The following is a 21,515-nucleotide window of genomic DNA, read 5'->3' as shown; positions in this document are numbered from 1 at the left end:
TGTTTGACATCAGGCTTCTTTCCATCTGGTTTGGGCAGATTTTCTACTCAATTGCCATTTGCTTTTATATTGAACCTGGAGCTCATAAATGGCTGACCAGTAGATATGTTGAACCCATTCCATATAAATAGATCTACTGAGCCTACACCTTTCAGATGATCTGTGTTTATGTGGCAAATAAGGGCTATCCTGTATATACCAGACAAAAATTCTGTATGTATGCAGATGTATGCAAAGTAATGCCTTTGACATTTTGAAAATGAAAATGTGTAAGTAATCCTAAAAATTTGCATATATTTCTTCTAACTCTTAAGAAATACAAAATAGAAAGTAGTGTTTGAGAGATATGGTGCATATAAGAAATTATATCTAGTCATTTATCTAATGTTTCTCTGTGATTGCTGAGCTGTGGAAAATTACAGAATTTGTTGAACACAGGGATTCTGTGGTATAGCAGTGATGTTCCTAGAACATCTAATAATGGTGTAGCAAAAACGGTTTGAGAAAAAGGTGAAATATATATTTCTTTATCCTTTATTCCTGTGCAGTTATTACAATAAAATAAATTCTGCTATTAATATTAATAATGCCTCAATTGCAAAATATAATTAGAAGAATCAGTGAATCTGTTACATGACTCTCTTCACTTTTACAAGCTTTTTTGATTTATTTTTCACTTGTTGTGATCAAACTATGACTCTTCCAAGTACAATATCACCATTTGCATCCCTGAATCTTCAGTATGGATGGACTACCACAATTCCCTGGAAAATGCTGGAAAGGGTCTGGCATTCATATCCTAAAATTTAACTGTTAGCTTAAAAATTGTTGAAAAAAGAAATGTGCACTCCCCCAACTATATTGAGACTCTTCACTGTTCATGGGGATACAACTCTCAACATATAAATGAAATTAAATTATGTACTTTGGGGTCAACATACCAAGTGCATAAAGTTACCAGCATTTCATTGCCAAGCTAAGTCTTACATAACTACCCATTATACAAAGCTGCAATAACTTGCAATAGTAACAGACACAGGTATGAAAATTTGTTCGTATAGGTGCATAAAATAGATCTGCACAGGGTGTATTTATAATTTCACAATAGAAAGTTGGTAGCTACTGTGATGAAAACAAGTTATATCTCACATGTCAAAAAGAAAAATATATGAATAAAGTAAACAGTGTTCCAGCAGAGGTGTATTGGCTGCAGGCCCCAGATATCAGCATACTCACTGAAGTTAAAAGGATGAAACAAAACTTCAAGGTTCTCATGTTCTTTTGAGTCAAAGGTGTCTTCTTTAGTGAAGTTCTCTTTTCTGTAAATCCTAATGAAATATCAAATACAATGTCCTTATTTACAGACATTTTTATCTCTTAGGCAAAAAATATATCTTTGGTACACTGTTCTAAAAGATTCTCAAAAATTTGCCCACTCACGTATGAACACCAAAAAGTCCCTTCAGCCAACTATTGTAACGTGCAGATCATTTGTGTGTAAAAATTTTTTATATACTTTTGCACAATGTAGTTAATGTGTAGTTTTCTTTTGCTTTTGGCAAATCAGAGCCAAGAGAGGGGTTAGTTTCCCTTTTATTTTTTTTTTTTAATTTCAGTCAGCTGTGTAGCACATAATTAAAATATTGTCTGGAGTATGCACACCTTGAAGACAGTAATATTCACATAATTTCATCAGATACAGAATCTAGAAAGAGTATTTTACACTCTACTCACTCAAATTAAAGATTTCATTGCAGAAAATAAAAGGGTTTCGGACAATAATTTATGATCTGCTATTTTATATCTTCTCTTGGAATACGACTTTGTGAATTATTTATATTTATCTAAGTCATTAATAAATTAAATACAATAGTGCTCTTCCTACCCCACTGATAGGCTCCTGGATTCAAAGAGAATTTAAACAAATATTTTAATCAACAAATGTATAAGAGTTAATTATCATGTTGTATCCAGTGATGATGTACAGGTTCAACTGATTTATATTATGTGTTCTGTCTCTAGGGAGTGTCCTAGAAAGAGTATTTACCATAACAGTTTTTATGTTATAATACTGAAATTTTTTAACTGACCTGACCATATTCTTAATGCAAGTATTTGAAAAGATATTTTATTATCTGCCATTTTTAGGGGCATGTTTCCAAATATAGAAAATTATAAATCAAGGTACAGTGCGGAATATAAATTACTCAAGAAGAAAGCTCTTAATAGATGCTTGTAATTTCAAAGATTAAAACTTAATGTAGTAAAAATACAAAAAAAATAAATGATGCATTTCCTAAATATGCAACAGAAAGTGAAAAGAAGATATAAAGAGGATGGTCTCAGAATAGTCTTTATTTATCTCTTAGAGTTCAATCAGCCTCCTCCCTTGCTGTATTTATTATTCCAGACAGAGATTTGCAGTCTGGTTTTGTAATCATCTAAAAATTAGTTTACTTTTGGAGCTTGCCTGTAAAATGAAAAGTAGATAAAATGTGCATAACATTTCATCATCCTAGAGATGTGTAGAATGTTGTCTCCAACGTTTTGTTTTTAAAAGGCCAAAACCTTGAATTGTGCAACATGTCTGAATAGGATGTGTAGGAATGGTTCAAAGCTGCACCAGGAGAGTTTTAGACTGGATATTAGGAAGCATTTCTTTATCCAGAGGGTGGTCAAACACTGGAGCAGGCTTCCTAGAGAGACAGTCAATGCTCCAAGTCTGTCAGTGTTTGAGACATTTGGACAGTGCCCTTTACCTACATTTTTTTACTTTGTCAGCCCTGGACTGGTCAGGCAGTTGGACTAAATGATTTTTGTAGGTCCCTTTAAAGGGAAATATTCTATTCTGTTATCCTCTAAACTATTCCATAGATGCAATTTTGTATGCAGTTCACTTTTCTTTTTTTTTTTTTTTGCTTTTTTCTTAGAGAAGATTACTAAATGCACCAAAAAGTCTGGGTTGGAATATTATATTTTAATCACTGAGTGCCTTCAGCTTACTTCAGGATTCCAAATACGTCTTAGCTTAGCGTGAATCAGACCAATTCACACTACTTCAATTCTTGTCAATGTTCAGTTCTGATAGTTTTTTCCTCTTAGTTAGATGAAGTTCTCTCTTGAACTTTCAACTGCTTTTGGGGACAGATTTGCAAGAAAAGACTGACTTTTTCCCTAAAGAAGTGTTTGACAAGAGTCTTTGGCATGCTTAATGCTTCTATTCTGTGTGGTGCTCTTTACTGTTCCCACACCGATACACAAACATGCACACATTTTCAGTCTTAATTTACCTCTATTAGAAACAACAAGGGTAGTAAAGATTTATCAATCTGATTCAGATCACTTATTAAATACAAAACAAAAGAAAAAAAGCTTCCCAGACATAACATTTCTATCTCTAAAATGCCTGAATACAAAAGTAATGCTGAAGTTTCAGTGTGATTTTAAAGTGCCATAAGGCTGCTGCATTTTGCAAAAACTGACAGCTATATGAGCTGGTTTAGTGACCTAAACCAGGAGAATACTATTCACCTTTCTTTTCATAAAATTATTTTACTTCATGTCTATATACTTCTAATGAGGTTGGAAGAGCACCAGTCATAGTACGAAGGAAGCAGTGATAACAGACAAAGAGGGATGTAGAAGAGAAAATGGGATTTTTTGCTCAGCCAGCTGTTAGGCCAAGGTTGAAGACAATCCTGAGAGACTTCCCCATTTTCTGGTGGCTGCAAAAAGCTGCAATGTATCTCTCAGCAGCAGAAATTAAACAGTTGTAATTTAACAGATGTCAGTAGTTGGAGTGCAGAGAGGAGCTGTCATATTCTTAAAATGTCTTTTCCCCATACTTTGCACTCATTCTATCTCAAGCTTTGCAGAACTTAAGCATCGTCCCCTTCCCACTGATGTTTTTCATTTTTTTCTCTTTTTTTTTTTGGTCTCCCGTAGGTCTAGGCTAAGAGTCAAAGAACATTATGGTAGCAAGAGAACTACAAGAAATAAAAATACTGGCTTGTATTAAATTCCTTTAAAAAAGAAGAAAAAAAAAAGATCCCACAAATACTTTCAAATGTAACTGTTTGGAGTTTACCAACATTCCTTATTCTTTGAAGTTAAGTCCTTACTGTGGCTAAGGCTGCTTTTTAAGGTCCTGACATAATTCTCTTTCTACACTTCCACCAAACCTAAAAGGTGACATGTTTTGAAGAGGTGTGTTTTAAAAACCTCCCTTAAATCTCAGACAAGACTGGAAACCAATGTTAGTGAGCACAATGACTGGCATATTAATTTCAATTAATTTTTATATTTGGTAGTCAGTGATCAATGCAGAACATGATTTTAGACTCCTCTTTACCAGAAGATGCAGGAAGGTTTTTTTCTCAAATATTTCTGTTACTTCTCTTAAACATTACACAATTTTCTAAAATCAGCATTATAAGTTGCTTTGTTTGAAGAAACACAAGAAAAAGAAAAAGAGCACCCTAGGCTCCACGGAGACAGTTAGTGAGATTTGCTTCTACTCTTGCAGTAACTCTGTTGTGTCTGACACTGATGGGTAAGCAGAAGGTCTATACTTTTGACACATCTGTGATTAAATATATGCAAAGCCACAGACATGAATGATACAGAAACCTTGCAAAAAGCACACAGTTTCAAATCTGAAAAGAATAACAGGTCAGTTATGTATAAATTTAGTCCCCCAAATTGTTAACAATACACTTGGTTGATGTAACTAAAACAAAATTCTACATATCTGAAAATACTGATTAGTTCAGAAGTTTAAAATTTTCATTGTTGCAAATGTATTCCTGGATTTTCTTTGTAAAGTGCAGTCAACAGTGGCTTTCAATTTAATCATTGTTGAGATTTAAGGCTCTGTAGCTATTCCCTACTGATATTGTGAGGGACGCTGAGAATGTCTGAGCCATCCTTGCTTATTAGCTGCTGTAAAGTACTTCTCCTGTAGAAAAATTTCAATCTCACAATCCAGCACTCTACTTAGAAACTGTGCATATGTTCTTATGTATATCTATTATAGGCTCTTAGTTAATTTCAATTTTTTTTTGTATTTTGAGTATGAATACTCAACATATAAACATTCCCCCAATAGTTTTCAAAATCAAAAGTAATCTAAAATAATAATAATAATAATAATAATAATAATAATAATAATAATAATAATAATAATAGCAATTTCTAGGCAATAATTTTATTGTTAAGACATCCAGACTATACAAATTACATAATATGAGCAGTTTTTACCAGTCCTTGAAGATGAGACATATAAACAAATCTGTCTCTGTAGAAATAAATAGGAAACTGTGTACCAAGACAGGAGGCCTTTTTTTCTGCTTGCCTGCACTTAGCCTGCAATTCTTCATACAATCTGAACTGTAATATTCATCACTAATACATGCATAAAAGTGCTGAGCTTCAATTCTTCTGTAACTAAAACAAATTAACCCATTTGTCTTCATTAGTCAAACATAATGCACAAAAAATAGGTGCATATTATTTATTTTTATGCAGGTCAAACCATGTATTGAAACTAATTTGAGAATTTCAACTGCTTGAGCAGTTAAGTTATTGTTTCTGAAATGTAAGATTGTGTAGCTAACATTTTTGATGAAAGGACTGTGTTTTATAGTTGACTCAGGAGTAAGAGCATATTGAAGTACTATCTGGGAGGCATGTTAAGAGACTGAGCTTTATATCAACAAGGGATTTCCAAAACGCTTAACATTTGGTAGCTGTTGTGAGCAGACTCTGCCTTAGAGAAGCAGTTTATAGTAGGAGTTTCCCAGACAGATGTAACCGAAGCAAAGACATTATTATAACTTCAATGTTGATGTTATTGTACCTAGGACCATATATATGTATGACATACGTACATGTCATTCACGTGGTCTAGAGAGTAAGTCAAAGGAGAGCAGCTGAGGGAGGTGGGTTGTTTAGCCCATAGTAAAGGAGACTTTACCACTCTCTACAACTGCCTGTAAAGAGATCAGCCTCTTCTCCCAGGTAGCTAGCAACAGCACAAGAGGAAATGGCCTCAAGCTGCCCAAGGGAGGTTCAGGTTGGACATGGAGAAGCATTTCTTAACTGAAAAGGTTGACGAGCACTGGAATGGGCTGCCCAGGGAAGTGATGGAATCACCATCCCTGCAAGCATTCAAGAAATGACTGGACGTGGCCATAGTGCTATGGTTTAGTTGGTGTGGTGGTGTTTGGTCAAAGGTTGGGCTCAATGACCTTACAGGTCTTTTCCAAACTTAATGATTCTGTGATTCCATGATTTTATGTAATGCATTGCCAAATTTAAAATGTCTCTGTCCTGATACACTGCCCTTAGTTACAAACTATGTATTGCATCCCAGCACGTGGTGTTTCCATGGTTTGCAGTTAGATGCACCCAAGGCCACTTCATACCTCACCCATGACGAAGCAGCTAATGGCAAAACACTGACATTTATTGCTTGGAGATTTTTCCTTATAGCTTGCTAGGGGATTTCATGCAAAAGCATGAAATGGGTTTTCAGGTCTAGACAGTTTTGTTACTACCTTACACTTTTCTTGTCTTTCAACATAATCTTATCTGCCTGACCAAAACCTTCATGTGTACAAGAACTGCATGTAGCATTTCGTAGAATCATAGAACTATAGAATCAACTGGGTTGGAAAAGATCTCCAAGATCATCAAGTCCAACCCTGGGTCCAACACTGCCATGGTTACTAGACCATGGCACTAAGTGTCACATCCAGTCTCACCTTAAAAACCTCCAGGAACAATGAATCCACCACCTCCCTGGGCAGCCCATTCCAATGTCTGATTACACTCTCTGTTAGCATTAGGCTTCCTTAATTCATCTGTTTATTGCTGGGTAGTGTTACACAAATATTTCTTCCAAAAGAGGTTTTATTTGCAAACCATTCATGTGAGGAATACAGATTTGCAAGGAGAATTGGAAAAAAGGAAGCACTGTATAAATATGAAATACTTTTATCTGTGGTAAAAATAATATCTTTGATTTTCTCAGTAGAAGTTTGAATAAAGATATCTTCCCTTTCTGCAGCTGTGCAATTCAACAGGGGTAGAGAGATAATAGTGTATTACGATTAAGATCTTTTCAAACTGTCTGTGATGTTAAAATGCATGAAGAGTCTATGAAAAATGTTACTAACATTCATTCATTTGAATTCAGTGTTTAATCTAAGAGATGCAATTTAGAGCAGCTTATAATGATAGTTTGACGAGGGACTGAGAAAACAAAACTGTGTTAAGGGAAAGGATAAAGCAACAAAATTAAAAATAGAATAAAATGTGCATGGCTAATACAATAATTTAAGAATGATCTGTTATAGTAAAAAATCTAAAAACACCTTCTTCATTCTGTTCTGGTTATCTTGGTACTACAAAAAGAAACAGAAAATCATTGTATATTTACTATTAAACCTGTTATCATCGTATCTTATGTATAACATTAATTGTAGGCAACTGTTATTCCTGTTGAGATTTTTGGGGTTTTTTTGGTAATGTGGAAGATGCATATGTTCTAAGTTAGTTGCAAATTAATATACTCAAGGATGTCCACTTCCCAGTCCTAAAACAAGAGGTAGTTGGGAACACAAGAATTATTTAATGGCTGTCGGAGTTCCAGCTCCCAAATATTCATCTAACTTTGGTATCAATTATGTTGCATATTTATGGCTGGAAAATTAATATGAAATAAATCTCAGCTACATAATCCATCTTGGTTAAATTTCAGCTTTATAAACCTGCAGGAACTTTTAAATGATGGTTCTATAAAGAAAGGACCAGAAATTAGCATAAGCTGGAAATGGTTATAAGTGGGGAAAAAATGAAAACAATTAGAGAACACACCACTTGTGAAAGGATTTTGGTTACATTCACCATAAAATACTGATTTTAAATGTTTCCTACCTCTTGCCAGCAACTTGTCTTTTCCAAGCTGTATGTGTAGCTCAAAGATGAATATATATGTGTAGTTATAGTGCCCAGCTTTGGTTTGGATTTCGTTTTGAATGTTTGCAGTTTTAATTTAGATATGTGGTAGTTTAGACTGTTGAAAATATCTACTGAGGATTTTCCATTATAGTAACTGCAACTTAATAAATATTTAATGTTTACAGTATGTCTAATATTAAAATATTATAATCTTAATGCAGTATGAAGTCTCAGGGTTAGCATTAAGAATCAAGAAACACTTTTTTTGTCAAAAAAGATAACCCATTCTGACAAGTATTTTATCCCGATACATCCTTTGGAAAACATCAGAAAAATTCAAAGTTTTGCATTTAATCAGAAGGAAAAGAATGGGAAACCTAATGTGCATGCAACACAGCTAAATTAAATTTGCAAAGTTGTGAGTGTTTCTTGCCTTAGACTTTATTATTTTTTACCAATATTGTCCATAACGTGTGGCCTTTTAAAAAAGGCTTCTTCATGATCAGAAGCCTTAAAGTCTATATAGAGCTAAAAGTCTGTAAAGAGTTAGAAGGACAGTTGGTAGAGGAGCAATAAATATATATTTTTTACTATTTTTAATAACATAAATAATTAAATCTATCTCATATATTAATTCATTAATCATTAATAAATAGGAAATATATAAATGTTATTTGTCTCTTGGAATGGCAAACATAAGATTTTCAAGCCTTTCTACTTTAAAAAGACCTATGTCCACTGAAAGTTTATTAATATAAAAATTGTTTTCAATATACTTGGGATACTTTGCTATTAATTCATATGGACCTGAGACACAAGAATGCTGTAGCATCTGAGTATTTCATAAGTATTTCCCTTTTCTTTTGCTTTATTGGTCTTACCTTCACTGTAGGTTGTTGCTTGCTTCCTGTCATTGCCAAAGAAGTTTAATCCATCAAGTCACCACCTATAGCAACGGCATTACTCCATGTCCTGGAAAGACTCCTCAATTATGTTTTGCCATGTGAAAATAAGTTGGTTTTGAAAGTGGAGCCAGGGCCTGGGAACTGAGAGAATCCCTATTCTTTCTTCATATGTTGCTTGAAGACTTTAGAACCCACATATAGGAAGAACGAACCAAGCTATGTTGACCTTTCTTTCTGTCGCTTCCTTCGCTTCCCAGTTAGAGAGGTTTAACAGAGTTAGGGAGCAGAGTTGGCTGTAACTTTTAAAACAAATACATTTCTGTGGAGATAAAGTGCTTCTCCTATATCCAGTGCCCTTTAGCTGCCTAATACCTTCCTATGGCATGTTATAACTGTGACTGTTAAGTCTTTACTACTGAATGCTGACTGTGCTGCAGATTCCTGTCGGGTTTTTCAGGCCCTCTGATGTATGAGGCTGTTTTTTTCCACGGTTTTTCCATGATTCCTCATAGTCTAAACATCTGCTCCACAGTTATGTGTAAATGAAATCCCCCCTATCTTGTTTCAATGTAAACTAGTCACATAGGTTCAAAACCTAGATATCTTTCATGTTACATGTGACTTTCTCCTTTCAATAAATACTTCATTACTCAAAGAAGTTCTTAATCATCTAAATTTTGTACCTAGGTTCTGAATATGATGTTGTATTCTGAACTATCTTTCTCTTTCACTTAGGCCTAGGACACAGATAATGTTGCAAGATAAGTAGAATGATCTTAGGATTATTATTAAAAAAAGAAAAAAATAACAGGAATAAAAGATACTATCAGTGGTCTATTAGTGTCAGAATGTATTTTACTGTCTAGTAAATCAAAAGTAACATGCAAGTATGTCCCATGGGCACCAAATTTCAAAATACTAGGCAATTCATAGTGATTTCTTTTGGCAGAATACATCTAGAATGATAAAACAAAAAATTTCCTGGTTCTACACTTTCTTAATGAAGGAGTTAGCAGAATGCTGCTCTTCTTTTCGATTTACTGAGAGTCAGAATCAGCTCTACAGATCCCAGCATGCTCCAACTCTTTTTGTATTTGGTGGAATGAGTAAAACAGACTGAAAGTAACAAGGCAGGAGATTTTACTAAGTTATAATCTATTAGGAAGCATTTTCAAGACCAGCCAGATCAGCAGAATTTCAAAATACTAATCTGTATGCAGTGCAGTCTCTATATAAAAAGCTTATGTGTTCATAATTCATGATTAAACATATCATTATGTGCATAAATCTTTATATATTGAGACTTCAGGGCAGAAAACATATCTATGTATAGCTTCTGCAGTAATTCTGAGAGACTCTGTTGTCTTAGTTTTGTACAAATGCTTCAGAAAAAGGTGTTTTATGTAAATTTTCATTTTTATTTTAAATTTTCATGAGGAGGTAACTGAAGTAGAAGTTATTGCATCCCTTATTGAGTTTGTTGCACCTGTGTAGGAAGGCACTAAGGTCTCAAAAATCTATAACAGAAGGTCTTAAAATTCTTCCAGCAGAAATTCTTATTTCTGCAAACAGCAGGTAGAATAGGATCAGCAAATAATGTATAGATTATATTCTGTAGGCCCTCCACTCTCTGTCATGGGAATAAATAATCAGTTGAGAGAGAATTGAAAGCAGTAGAAACCAGAAAAACAGAGGAGAGAAAAAGTCAGATATTTCTGTACTGGTCTTCTCTGCACTCAATGGAAGACTATACAGTCATTTTTTCCTCCTGATTTTGGAATAGAGTTTTAAAAATCATTGTCTGTTCCCTCCCTGTCTCCCCACCATGCACAGATTTTTAAGATTATTTTTTTCAACTGCTTTGTCTTGTTATTGAAGGCCAAGATGTGAAGTTTCTATTTCTTCACATTTCAGAATTTGTCTCTCTTTCTTCTATTTTTCTTTCTTTTTTTTTTCTTATGGATTATATTTTACTCTTATTCATACCATTTTTATTTTGCAAATTCATTCATAAGAATTGTCTGGGAGTCTTAAAGTTTCTATTTTCTTTTTCCTTTTTTTTTTTTTTTTGTTTGGGTTTGTTTTGAACAGTAGATTCTCTTTAATGAGAATTTAAATGAAATGAAACACTTCTGATTTAAAAAAATGTAAAAAGCAGGATATGGCCTTCTTGCAACACCTCATAGAAGGGCTCGATTCATCTTTCAGTCAAATGATAAGTGTGATAGGGGAAATTACCAATAAATGTCAGAAATCTTCTGCATTTACTTGCTGAATTTTTTCAGTTCTGCAAGGAAAACAGCTTTAACATCCAGATCGTAATCGGGGTTCCTTGACCATATTCTCTGCTTATTGTTTCTTCTTTTTTTTGTGCTACCTTTGTCATCCACAGATCCATGATACTTTTAGCCACTTCAGGTGCTTCTGGGTGGATTTTCCGTTGCTGGGACTTGCAATCCAGCTCGTAAGGGAAAAAAAGATAAGGAGCAAATATAGTCTGAGGAAATAATGTTGTTGATATGCTTCCTTTGTTCTCTTAATAGCCACTTTAATAAGTATAAGCAGCATTAAAAATTACTTTTTCCCAAATATTAGATTACTAGGTGTACTCGGTATTTGTTGCAAAATGTAAATTAATGAATTTAGAACATTTTAAGTCCTTCAGAAATGGAATATAACTAGAGCATCGAATGCTAGCTTTATCATGAGTATAAAGTTTTAAATGCTTGATTTAACAACAGCAATATAATACTGGTCAACCTATAATGATCCTTACTTGTGAAAGTATCACTTTTAAGATGAGATAACAAGGTATAACAAATACAAATATTGGAGTAGAAACACCAAAGGCCCTGTAATATGTCCATTCCAAAACTATTTGTGTAAAATTTTGCAAATCACCAACAGTAAGTAATACAAATACTGTTGAACTGAATTACTGTAAACTGCATGTTTCTAATGCAACCCTCATAAACTAATTAATTGTAGACAGTATTAGTCCATGCATTATGGTTTGTGTCTATGAATTCCTCAGTCAGTTCATTTTTTAACGGCTTCAAAGAGACTAGAATTGTAAGTGTACAAATCTGATCCCCAGAATATATAAATAATACATGAAGTATAGTTGGTACTCACTATATTTAGACCAAGAGTAAGTGTGGAAACAAAATGCAAATCAATTTAATTAGAAAGCAGCCTGTCAGATCAGAAGACAGCTTAAACTGGGTCCAGGATTATTTCTCTGAATCTAATGTTATTTAAGTTGTTGTTGTTAAATATTTATATGCAGTGTAATGTTGAAAATATCCCCAGAAGATTACAGAATGCACTTACACTTCCCCAGGCTCTTGTGGACTAATCACTTTTCTTCTTCCATCTGACTGAAGAAATGTGTCAAGTATAGGGTTTTGCAGAGTTTCAGTATAATCAGAATGGTCTGAAATAGTGTGACTTAGGCCCCTGCATGCACAAGAGAGCAGAAAGGAGTTTGTTTCCCTTCCTTTCTCTTTCCTATATAATGCTTAGCAAACAGTTTACCTTATAGTACTAAACATCATCTTTTTTTAAACGAGAAAAGTACAAGTCCTTGCAATTTAAATACTTTGAGTCCTTGCAATTTAAATACTGAGAGTCCTTCCCTCCTTTTATTCTTGAATAAAAGAAAAAGTACTTTTGTATTTTGTAATTAATAGTCCTTTCTATGTTCTACTTCTATCCTGGCACAGCACCTCTTTGCTATTAGCTTTATTCTCATGATAAGATCTAGATATGTAAACAGAAATTGAAGAAATAAAGAATAAAAGAAAAGAAATTCCAAAAATAATATGTTTTCTGACAGTTTAAAGACTATAAAATATCCTATCCATGCAATTCAGCTCCTTCACAGTTGATCACAGTGCATTATATACTCAAATGGACAGCATCTCTCAAATGGATACAGAGGATTTTTTTAAAAGTAACAAGTTAATGAAAATGCATTTTATTACTCAGCTAAAGGAAACCCTAAAATTTATAGCTAGTAAGTAGCATTATCATGACAGAAAGAAAAAGAGGAGAGCTTCGTTGTAGAATTGCATTCACATCAAATGAAAGAGGGGATGCCAGGCCTTTTCATCTAAGCTTTTTTTTTTCCCTGAGATTTCTTAACCACTTTAATGAAGTCTTTTGTTCCCATTTTAGAAGGAGAAGGAAAATGATGGCTTTGTTCTCTCCTTAAACATTACACAAGTCTTAACATAGAAAGCACTTCTAACTGATGTGATTTACTCTCTAAAAAGAAAAGAAAAGCTTTCTCCATTGCCATTATTCATTTATTAATGTAGGTTTTAAAATACTCATTGAAAAGTCCTTATGCACCATGTAAAGAAAAAGAGAGCAGATGACATACATAGATATGACACCACACCTTGAACTGCTCCTTGAAATACTGAAATGTTCAAAAGCTACAAAATCATTATGTCATTTTAAAATACTGAATTATGAGAAAGAAATACATCAAAATATGGGAATTTTACATCCCTGTTATCCAAACACACTTTACCTTATCTTTCTGAATGCATTGCTACCTGGCACTGTTAATAAGTGTGTGCATGCTTGAAAGATGTCTTAAGTGCCTAACAATCTTTTATAGAGAGATTTTTGTGGCTTGGTCCTGATGCATCATTTGTTTTTTGGTCTTTTAATAAAGTAATAGGATAAAGTGTTCATTAAATATCAGACCTTGTATTAGCTTTAGGGTAACAAGCTATGAAGCAACAGCCTATAGATTTATGTACATTAGACAAAATCTACTGCAGCATAATTAAAAGCTGATTGAAAAAAAATTGAAAGAAGAATACTGTTTGGCTGAATATAATAGTTGGGCATGAAGGTGTTTCGAGACCATGGAACTAACTGTGATTGGAATTGTTGCATCAAATTGCCTGGTTTACAGCAACACCAGCTGGATCAAGTTTTGTGCATATGTGTGTGCACACAGGGGTTTGTATTTATGTGACCAGTGTGACCGTGTGGAGAAGTAAATGGCTTTTTGATTAACGTTATGGTTGTTAAGGATACAGTTTTTCATGTGACATTGTATTACATTTTATTCTTATCAGGAATAACTAATATTTCATATAATGTATTCCATGCAATATGTCTTCCCTATGGTCTTTTTTAGGTTCTCCATACAGAGACAAGATCACTATAGCAATTCTTCAGCTGCAAGAGGAGGGCAAGCTCCACATGATGAAAGAGAAATGGTGGAGAGGCAATGGCTGCCCAGAGGAGGAAAGTAAAGAGGCCAGCGCTTTGGGAGTTCAAAACATTGGAGGAATCTTCATCGTGCTGGCAGCAGGATTGGTGCTTTCTGTCTTTGTGGCAGTGGGGGAGTTTTTGTATAAATCAAAAAAAAATGCCCAATTGGAAAAGGTAAATATTGTCATTAACTGTTTTATTTTATATTGATGGTCTATTTAAATAATACTTTAAACGTCTGGTAGTGAAATGTAGGTGATGCATACTTACTGTTTATTGTTATAGTACAGTAATTATATAACAAAGGATGACAGAAATATCCAAAGTTTTACATTTACAGCTTTTAATTTGTCTTCAATGTGTTTAATTGTAGCCAGATTTCAGGACAAGTGACTATTTCTCCTCTTATTCAAGCCTGAAAAAAGACAGCTTTTTACTCCTGGAAGTTCACTGCAGTTAATTTTATGGATGAAGAAGAAATCTGAAACTGTAATGGGAAACAAATTAATCTTCTACAGATAATTCTGATTTTCAAAAGACAAACTGTCCATAGCTGAAAGTTAAAATCTAAAAATGTCTCTATAAAAATGTTCTTTACAGGAGTTTATACCTGCAAAATTGTCCTGGTAGCATCTGGAAAAGATTGCATCAGCATGATTCTTTTTTTGGTGGGTTTACTACTGATATGATGGCCTGTAATTTCAAACTGACCAGTTTTGAAAATTCTATTGTTAACTTGTTCTGTACTTGCAATTTATACTGTAATTGTGCGAATACTAGTAATATATTGAGAAATTCTCAGTTGAAATTATAATTTTTTGCATAATGATTAAACAATTCTTTTTATATGTATGTGCCCATGTTTAAACCTAAACTAAAAATGTATATTTTACTACTATGGCAAATTCTGAATTTTAAAAATTGAGAGAAAATCTTGGATTTTACTAGGGGTTTTTTGTTGCCTTTTTTTTTTGATTTTCTTTTGATTTTCTTTTGATTTCTTTTTGAGGTGCTTGTGAATGCAAGCTTTTGAATGCAAGCACTATGTCAATTTCTAAATTTATGTTTAGAAATTTAATTTAATAAAATCAGTAGTAAATCCATAGCTATATTTGTACTGGTATTTTTCCAGGTGCTACTGGTGAGTTTTTGTAACTTGAATCACTAGTCAGAAAATTTTCTATTTGTTTTCACGTCTTTTGAGGCAACCTTTTGCTATTCAAGTGTCCTGTTATGAAGATACTGTTAAAAAAGTTTTTTTTCCTTATACACACTAAGGCAGTGTGAGCTTTCAAGGTCCTAAACACTGTTTGAACATGGGTACATTTATTTAATTGTTAAAGAACACTTTAGGTCCTCTTCTCTATGATACTACAGGCTAATTCCTTCTGTTAAAATTCTATTGGAATGTTATGTTTCTGAAATGAATTTGTGAGGAAAACATAGTGGTTACTTAAGAAACCCATGTCAGTCTCAATAATTTTTATCCATTCCTAACATGAATATCAGTATAAATCATTTTATCTTTTCTAGATTTTTAACAAGCTCTCACTTAGAAAAAATAGGACAGTTTTAGTAATAATTTTGTTACATGAGTTCAGTGTTTTACAGGGTATAAATGCATATCTTATGTGAGAATAACAGCATTTTGGAAGTTGTGAGAGAAAGCAAACAGAATTTTTTTAATTAAGGATTTGTTTCTTTAAACCCTATAGTTTTGTGGGGGTTTGTTTTTGGTTTTGGTTGGTTTTTTTTTTTATATGGTGGGGGTTTTTTTTGTGTTTGCTTTTTTCCCATTTGGTTGCTTATTGGTGATGGATAAAGATAGCAGTGACTGGAAGAATCTGACCTTACAACAGTATTTATACCGGAAGGGTCTCATCATCAGATATTTAGATACTTTAAAAAGTTAGGAATAAATCTGAATCAGTTGAAAGAGTCAGGTCTCTCTTCTCTCGTTCCTCCTTGCCTCCAATCATTTACCTTCCCTCTCCTCCCTGCTACTTCCACATACCCTGACGTCAGGAGACCATTAAAATTTCAGTGCAATTTTACTTATGGAATGAACTTAACATGAAAACAATGCCTGCATCCCTACACAGGGCCTACCCCAGTATCCCCTCACCCACTCTTCTCGCAGCACCCAGAGACCTTCAGAAAATGTCTTCTTTCAACCTCTCCAAATGTAGCAGATCTCATTTGCCTAGGAGAGGGAATAAGAGCAGCCAAAGGTGAGGTGAGACGTCCTGCCATTTGTCTCCTCTCTCTACAAATCTGATAGGATAAGTAAACCATGCAAGTAATACTGCCTTGTCTATCTTATGGGGAGAGAGGAGAAACCTATTTTTGGTGATGTTTATAGTTTCATCCCTTTGGAATGAGAATATCATTCCGGCATTTGTATAATGCTTGTCAATATCTGGAAACAGGGAAGATCAAGGGTCACGTTAACAACAAAGAAAACAAAACGAATCAGATAATTTCAGTTGCTGAGTATATGGAGTATCCTGAGATATAAGTGGGCATGTGCGTTTGCTTTTTAAGGTATACAAAATATTCACTTATACTTCCAGCAGGGAGGCAAAGCAGAGTTGAAAGAGTATATAATATAGATGGTTTTTTAGCATTTTCTATGTCATCCTGTTCCTGGAGTGCACACATAAACAGAGACATTGGCTGGTGTGAACCTATTTGGAGAAGTGAAGTCTTGAAAGGACTTGAGCTCAGAAAGGCTGTAGACAAAATGGTGTTATTTGCTAAAATAAAACATGTTGCATCTTGTAAGTAAAGTGGTTCAGAACATCCATGCCTCTGACATGCTCAGAAATCCAAAGGAAACATATGACACTCCTGTAGTCTTTCTGGGAAACAGATGATTTTATGCCACCACAATGCTTATGGACACAGAGAAATTCTTCTTTTATTGACACCTTTCAGAAGGAAAGATAAGCCTGGATGTTATCACAGTTACACTACCAGTCACTGACGCTTATTAAAGCTAGTTTGCTTGAAAAAGGAGTATCCTAAATTGCTAAGTATTTTCCAGAAGATCCAGAAATTATGGATGTGAAAGAACAATATATGGATTAGATTCTGCTATCATTTATAGCCATTCAAAACTCATTGAGCCTTCAGCCTATCTGAACTACATATGCATATGTAAAAATAGCACATGTACATTTTATTAATTTTGAACTCCTAAGTACTTCACATAGCATGAAAGGAGACACATACCTTACGTTTCACTATGGGAGACGAGGTCATACACTTCCTATAATATAAAATTCTAGATTAAATCTTAATGTTTAATGAAACAGTAATACCAAAAAAGTATTTCTGGAGTTATACAATCAAATCATAACAAAAACATAAATTCAATTAGCCTCTCTGAAATAGCTATTTATTTATAATTTATTATTAAAGCAATAAAAACTATAACTAAATTAATACTAGTTTATATTTCACATACATTTCCCAAGGAAGAAAAGAAACTATTGAACAATACGAACAATGGCAATTTGAACTATGGCAAATAATTCACTCTTCAGCTGTGCAATTGAGTTGAAAAAGATCAGTGTGGATAATTTATCTCACAAGGCACAGTGAATGAGCACTTAGCAGGACTGGGCCCAAAGCAGAGATCAGTAGCTGGGAGTATACACGAGTTACATACAGATCTGTTCTACTTACAACTGCAGATTCTATTGAACAAGAAATTCTGAATGCTAAGCTGTGACCTGTATATAAGGCTAAATATGTCTTTGAAGATGGCATAAGTTTATCTGGTCAACTCTTTCCCAAAATGAATTGCATACGAAAATTTAAAAAAACCTTCTGCAAAATGCTCAAAACATGTTTTTGTAATGTAGGGATAACAGGAACAGAAGTTTCTGATCCTAGTTGGCTCAAAAATTCATACAGCTTTAATGAGCTGCAGAAAATTTAGGTTATGGTAGTATTTGATCTTAAACTTATGAGAAATTGTGTAGTTTTGCTATGATTTCTAGTAATTCTGAATTTTCTACCTCGCACATGTTTTAATAGTGAGATAACCTGGAGTGTATTTTGAACTAGATAACCCTGCTAGTCTTGCCTAATACATAGTCTCACTGTTTTGTTCAGAGGAAATACTGGGAATGACAAAGCACTGTCCTTGTCTATGGCAGAATTTTGCCATTCTAATTGGCACAGTGGGAAGGGGTAGGAGGAGATGGCGGTCAGAGGCTATCCTGACTGCATTCCTGCAGAGCAACCACAAGATGGTGCCTACTAATTTCTGAGAGGGAAATTTAATTGTTACTTTTTAATAGAATTTATGTCACAATGTTCACCTACTGTTTAATTGTAGCCTTTCTAAAAATGCTAAAGGCTTGTATTATTTCCCATTGTTTATGATACAAACATCTAATTATGTCATCTGCGTGGAAACATGTTATTATCAGACCTTTTTTATCTAGCCAATCTTGACAATAAATGCTCAGTCATTTGCATTTTATAATTGCTTTTGCTGGTGAATGACCTGCTCCTTGATTTTAACAGGCACTCAGAGGGCAGTGAATAAGCAAGGTTAGGAAAAGAAGCCATTTAAAACAATTACTATATCTTTTTTCTTTTTTTTCTTTATTGATATGCATCAATGCATTATGGGTTTATGTCCATTTCATACATTTAGTTTTGTATAGCTCATATTATTATCACAAAGGCCAGTGAAAACATTGACCTTGAAGACCATTAATACTTAGTACAATATATTGATGATTCTCAGTTTGAGAATGTATTGACCTTTGGTATTGTGTAGGTTTTTTTAAGTCGTCTCTGAGATTATTTCCATTTTCACACCACCTTCACACAGTAGGATACTACTGTGTCAGCCTTGTGATAGAAACCACATGTGCACTGCTGAAAACTTTAGGATGAAATTCACAGTATTGCTGAAGGTAGTTTCAAGAATATATAGAACATTGCTTGCTGTCGGTCTCGTAAATGGTTGTCCTTGTACCTATGCTGGTAAGGGTTTCTTTGGAGAAGGTGTCATTGTTTTGAGGAGTTATCTGTAAACCTGGCTTTATTAATGCAGTGGTCCACACAATTCCCAAAAGGCAAGGAGGGGCCAAGAGCTGATAGGCTGAAAAAGCTGTTGTGCTGCAACCATATGCAGTTGACACCTCATCCTGTTTTTGCTTCTGTCAAATACAATGTAACTGTTCTCAATTTGTTTGCATGAAGTAGTGTGAATGCTAACATGAGTTTATTTTCCAAGGTGCTTCTACAATCTATTTGCACTAGGATAAGTTTAATTCACTATGCCTTACAATGCTTCTTTTTAGAATTGATGTGAGCAAATTGCATACATGTAACTTGTCCTGTATGGAAAGGACTTACAGGAAGAAGTTATATAAGTACTGTAATAGTGTGATGTTTCTTTGTCAGCAGGATAGGTAGAAAGTCAGTATTTCAATCTTTGTTTTAATTGTTATCTTACCAACAGAGCAAAACAAAATTTTCATAGTTTCATATGAAAAAATGAAAATATTTTCATGTTCCTTTTGATTTTAACAGAATATTTTATGGTATGGTGATTCTTTCCAGATTTTACTAAATTAGTTTTCACTGAAGCATTTTTCATTACTTTCTCAAAAAAAAAAAAAAAAAAGGCAGTTATGTCAGTTTTGTTGGAGTTCAAAAATATTCTTGATAGTTTAATATCAAAAGCATTTGAATTTGAGAGTGTAATTCATAATAGTTTTGGAACAATCCCAAGATAAATCCCAGCCTTTTTTCCAGGGGGAGGAAAGTTCAGAAGATTTTAAAGTTGAAAAGCCTGCTCCTCAGGCTATAAGAAACAAAAGAATGTTGACATTCTTGGTAAATCAAAGTAAAAGCTTTGGGGTTTAAATCCCAACTAACTTTTGTACAGTATACAGTCAGTTATATAGTCTGTATTTTTGTGTCACTTTTTGTAATGGACTAACCTCAAAAAATTTAATTTTGTCTGGGAAAAACAATAGCTGCAACAGCTCATGAAAAGAAATGTTTTTCCAACTTTAGCACACTGTATTCTGCAAATATGCAGTCAGAAAACTGTGAACTTCTATCATCTTGTACTCCCTTGAGCACTGTATATGGATGTATAAACTTGTATGGTTAATTTGTGTGTGAGTAAGTGTACAGATTACTTGAAGTTGAGATATTAATTTTAATTAAATACCCTCTTGGAAACTATGTAAGTATATATTAGAGGATATTTTCTAAGGGAAGGAACTGTTACAAAATCTGTTACAAAACCCCCAGAAACCAAAATCAAATCCACAGCCCACACACCCCCAAACACCTTTAAAAGAAGGTAAAAAAAAAAAGGGACGAACACAGAAAAAGTGGAAGAAAGCAATTTACTAACTGCAGCATTTAAAAAGTAATTAAAGTAATTTAAAAACAATAAAACATTAAAAAAAAAATCTCTATTTTGATTTTTGATTACAGCTTAACAAATGTCTGTTTGGTAATGGACCTTTTTTCTGAGGTGTTTTTAATATCTTAATTTGTGTCATTCAAGAAACAAAGAACAGAAAATTTAGAAATGTATGTAAAGCTGACCATTACATAAGTACACAAGTGCAGGACATTCACTACAGCTCCACAGATATTAAAAAATCAGAGCTTAAATTATAGGTATGAGTTATGGAATATTTTATGTTTGACAAGAATTTAAAATTGTATAAAAAAATTTTGGAAGACTCTAAATTTTGCTTATTTTATAGAAAATATAGTTAATTTTCCTTTATCAGTAGAAAGAAGAAACATTTGCATTATATAGTTATTTGCTTCTCTGATAAAAATATCTTCTTCATTCTCAGGGAAAAATGTCAGATTACAGAACATTCATGTCTTTCTAATAATTTTTTGTTGTTTTCCCCTAAATATTACCTTACCATGTCATATTTTAATATAAAAATATTAATCTATTTTAAATTGATCACTTATGCCATAGCTAAATGTAGTAGTAAATACAGTTTAGTTCAGCTGATTCAGTTACTTTGAAGTTTGTATGTCAACAAAGTAACAATAAGCGCTTCCTGCTGCCTTTTAGATTGAGAAACTACCCTACACTGACAGATAAAACCATGTAATTATAGACAAATGAATGTTAAACCTTTTGATATTGTGTGGTGCAATATGACTATAATGGTGTTTCCAAAACAGTAGAAACCCTTGGCATTAATTTAATACTAATAGTCTCTCTCTGTTCAATATGATTTGAGGCCATGCCAAATTTTTTACAAAGTTCATGCTATCACACTGAACTATATAAATTCTTACAGTGAATAATTTACAGTGGACTTAAACTGAGCAAACTTTAAAAAAAAAGTGTTTAGAACAGAGATAAGAAAGGTTGCATTTATTTTTCTAAAA

At 33.6% G+C, this 21,515-nt stretch overlaps 1 protein-coding gene across 5 annotated transcripts in view; it reads left to right on the top strand.

Annotated features, from left to right (window-relative positions):
- Window positions 1-21,515, top strand: part of GRIK2 (glutamate ionotropic receptor kainate type subunit 2) — a 365,319-nt gene that overhangs the window by 331,624 nt on the left and 12,180 nt on the right. For 4 of the 5 annotated variants that reach the window (XM_064649882.1, XM_064649881.1, XM_064649884.1 and 1 more), the window contains one exon: window positions 14,029-14,279. In XM_064649882.1, coding sequence (XP_064505952.1) covers window positions 14,029-14,279 — 251 coding nt within the window. Of the gene's footprint in view, window positions 1-14,028; window positions 14,280-14,478; window positions 14,954-21,515 lie in introns of those variants that run through there. The other variant, XM_064649883.1, reaches the window with a different exon arrangement.

The sequence above is a fragment of the Pseudopipra pipra genome, chromosome 3, assembly GCF_036250125.1.
Source record: "Pseudopipra pipra isolate bDixPip1 chromosome 3, bDixPip1.hap1, whole genome shotgun sequence".
Taxonomy (NCBI): Eukaryota; Metazoa; Chordata; class Aves; order Passeriformes; family Pipridae; genus Pseudopipra; species Pseudopipra pipra.
Note: the sequence above shows the minus strand (reverse complement) of the source record. Positions and strands in the feature narration are given on the sequence as shown.